The following is a 2,755-nucleotide window of genomic DNA, read 5'->3' as shown; positions in this document are numbered from 1 at the left end:
TTACCTAGTGAGTCATGGTCCACTGCTAACGTCTACACTATATCATTTAGAGACAACTTTACCTAGCGAGCCATCGTCCACTGCTAACATCTACATTTGCTGACTATGTCAGTTAGAGACAGACTTTTCACTCAGCGAAGAGAGCAAATGCCATAAATTTATGATAAAAGCCAAATGTGAATGAGCTGGAGTTTAAGGGTCAATGTCAGAGAGCCTAGAGTTCAAGGTTAGAGAAATGAGGCCAAGCAGATGGCAGCGGGGCAAGAAGAGCCGGCACACCCCTGTCCTGAGAGTCTGCGTTGAGCGACATTAGCTTTCTTCTGCTCTCTCTGAGGGTTGCCAGCCTGCAGCTTCACTTCTCCTTTCTCACAACACAGGACAGGAATTCAGTGGGAGGCAAAGCAGAGATCACGCACACAGAGAGCAAAGCTGTCGGGAAGTAGTCTTGTTCCTGTTTTGGTTGCTGTGTGTGGAGGATGCGGTCTCCTTCCTGCCTTCAGAAGGCAGCTTAGTTTTGCTTAAGAAGACTGGACTGAGACAAAGTCCCCCGAGGCCAGAAATCCATCCTGTACCAGCTTTAGTGCAACGCTTACATCTCTGATATCCTTCCTCAAGTGCCCGGTCTATTTGTTTCAGACAGGTGCCCGTTGAGAGTTTACAGGCCGTGGTCAGTACGCCAGACAGAATTTTGGGCCTTCACTCATCTCTTAGTCTGATCACGTAAAATACAACCTGCAATGGGTTTGCTAAGAAAGTGTGCTCACCACTGTTCCGGCCCTGGGGTCGTAGAACCGCTCGAGCAGCTGGACCACCGTGCTCTTCCCGCAGCCGCTGCTGCCCACCAGGGCCAGTGTCTGGCCCTTCTTCACCTCCAGGCTCAGCCCCTGAAGCACTGGGATGTCGGGTCGGGTGGGATAGTTGAATACGACTTCATTAAACGTCACACTTCCTTCAAACTTATCCTAAAAGTTTTTACAATATTTTGTATTAAACTGATCTCGCAATCAAGAAAATTTTACCACAAACAATACCAGTGAAACATGAAATGCCTGTTGGGTGCAGTGCCGGCATGGTTTATGCCGAGAGCAAGATTGTTATGATAGAAACAAGATGAGTTAGAGCGAGAGTTACTAAAAGTCAGGCTACCAAAGCACAGCTTCTGATTCATGTAAAGTAAACACTGAGCCAAGAGCTTCAGAAAGCAGCAACAGTGTCTAAAGCAAAATTGCAAACTACAGCACCCTGACTAAAATAGATGCGTAGACCTTCCTGGAGAACAGACTAAGCTCTTGTCAACAATATTTTGTTTCTGATATCTTCATTTTTCTTATTAATGTGCATTTATTTATCTTCATTTTTCTTTTGTAAAGTTTGTGTTAAAATTTTAAAGTGCCAAAAAGTTGATGAGATACTAGCGGCATAAATATCCCACCGATGCAGATGACGTCCTTGTGATCTAGCAGAAAGAAAGCCTTAGGACAAAGCTCTGCCATCTGGCCAGAGGAACTTACAGGCCACAGCCCTTCTCCACTGTAGCTGTCAATCAGAGGCTGTCTTTCAAACAGGCTGAATAAGTGTGCAGCAGATAGCTTGGCTTTTGCATAGTCTGGAGCAAAGGAGCTGGCGTGTCCTAGGGCCACTGCGCCAAACACAATTGCTGAAAACACCCTGGATGGAAGGGGAGGTGTCAGAATTAGCTCCGTGGCATTCAAAGGCCAAAGACAAACTTTTAATGAATATTTGCGTGTCTGTCCTTCAACTGTCGTTTCCCAAAGCCCACACACATTTTTGTGAGATTCCAGTAGCAACGACAAAGTCTAGAAGGGAGGCAAGACCCACTGTCTCAGGCTGTTTTGTCTGTTCGCCTTCCGGCAGCAGGGCTCTGGCTCTGAGCTAATGTGACCTTCCAGAGGTTTTCACTTTCCTGGAGTGAATCTTATCTGTCATCTCAACTCATTTTAGTTGCCAGCTATGCCCTTTTTAAGACTGAAGAAGACTGAAACCCCCAGGACCAAGGGGCTCAAAGAGTGGCAGACTGGATGACGAGACTACTGCCTTCCAGTTTGAGGTTTGGACAATCCTGCATCACGGGTGACAAGAGTCACCAAAGCAAACAAGTTTTTAGACATACATTTACAGACTATTTCATCTAATAGAGTATACATTCTAAGGAGTTTGCAGAGCTCACTCTAAAATATACCAGTCTACATTAGAAAGAATTAAGATCTCATATCTTTTCTGGTCACAAAGGAGCTAAAGGAGATGCCAACAATGAAAGACATTTTAGGGTATTTATAAATGCCTGGAGACAGAACAAAGGCTTGTAAATGAACAGTAGGCTACTAACAGAGTCAGAAAGGATAAAAACAAGTCCCCCAAACAGACGCAAGTGTAGGCACAGCCTACTACAACTTGAGGGTTGCAGAAAACTAACACTAGGAAGAAACTGTCAGTGAGTGCCAACGTCAAAAGAGGAAAGGTTTCAAATAGATAACCTACAAATGCATCCCAGGGTTTAGAGAAGCAAGTATAAGGACCTAGGGCATGGCTCAGTGGGAAAAAACTCGAATTCCACACAAGCCTGCAAAAGGGGACAGACTTCCAAAGACTATCTTCTGACCTTCACACATGTGCTGAGCCAAATACATGATACATCTTCACCTCCTCTGTTTCTCCTCTTTCTCTCCTCTCGCCCTCCTTCTCTCTCTCTCATACACACACACACACACACACACACACACACACACACACACAC

General features: G+C 45.3%; 1 protein-coding gene across 1 annotated transcript in view; it reads right to left on the bottom strand.

Moving 5' to 3' along the window:
- Abcb4 (ATP binding cassette subfamily B member 4) overlaps positions 1-2,755 on the bottom strand; it is a 56,272-nt gene that overhangs the window by 6,731 nt on the left and 46,786 nt on the right. Inside the window, exons 24-25 of the mRNA XM_005358315.3 lie at positions 1,512-1,668; positions 765-962 (exon numbers count right to left, since the gene is read on the bottom strand). Coding sequence (XP_005358372.1) covers positions 765-962; positions 1,512-1,668 — 355 coding nt within the window. The remainder of the gene's footprint in view (positions 1-764; positions 963-1,511; positions 1,669-2,755) is intronic.

Source organism: Microtus ochrogaster, chromosome 26, assembly GCF_000317375.1.
Source record: "Microtus ochrogaster isolate Prairie Vole_2 chromosome 26, MicOch1.0, whole genome shotgun sequence".
Taxonomy (NCBI): Eukaryota; Metazoa; Chordata; class Mammalia; order Rodentia; family Cricetidae; genus Microtus; species Microtus ochrogaster.
This window is presented reverse-complemented; position numbering and strand designations above follow the sequence as displayed.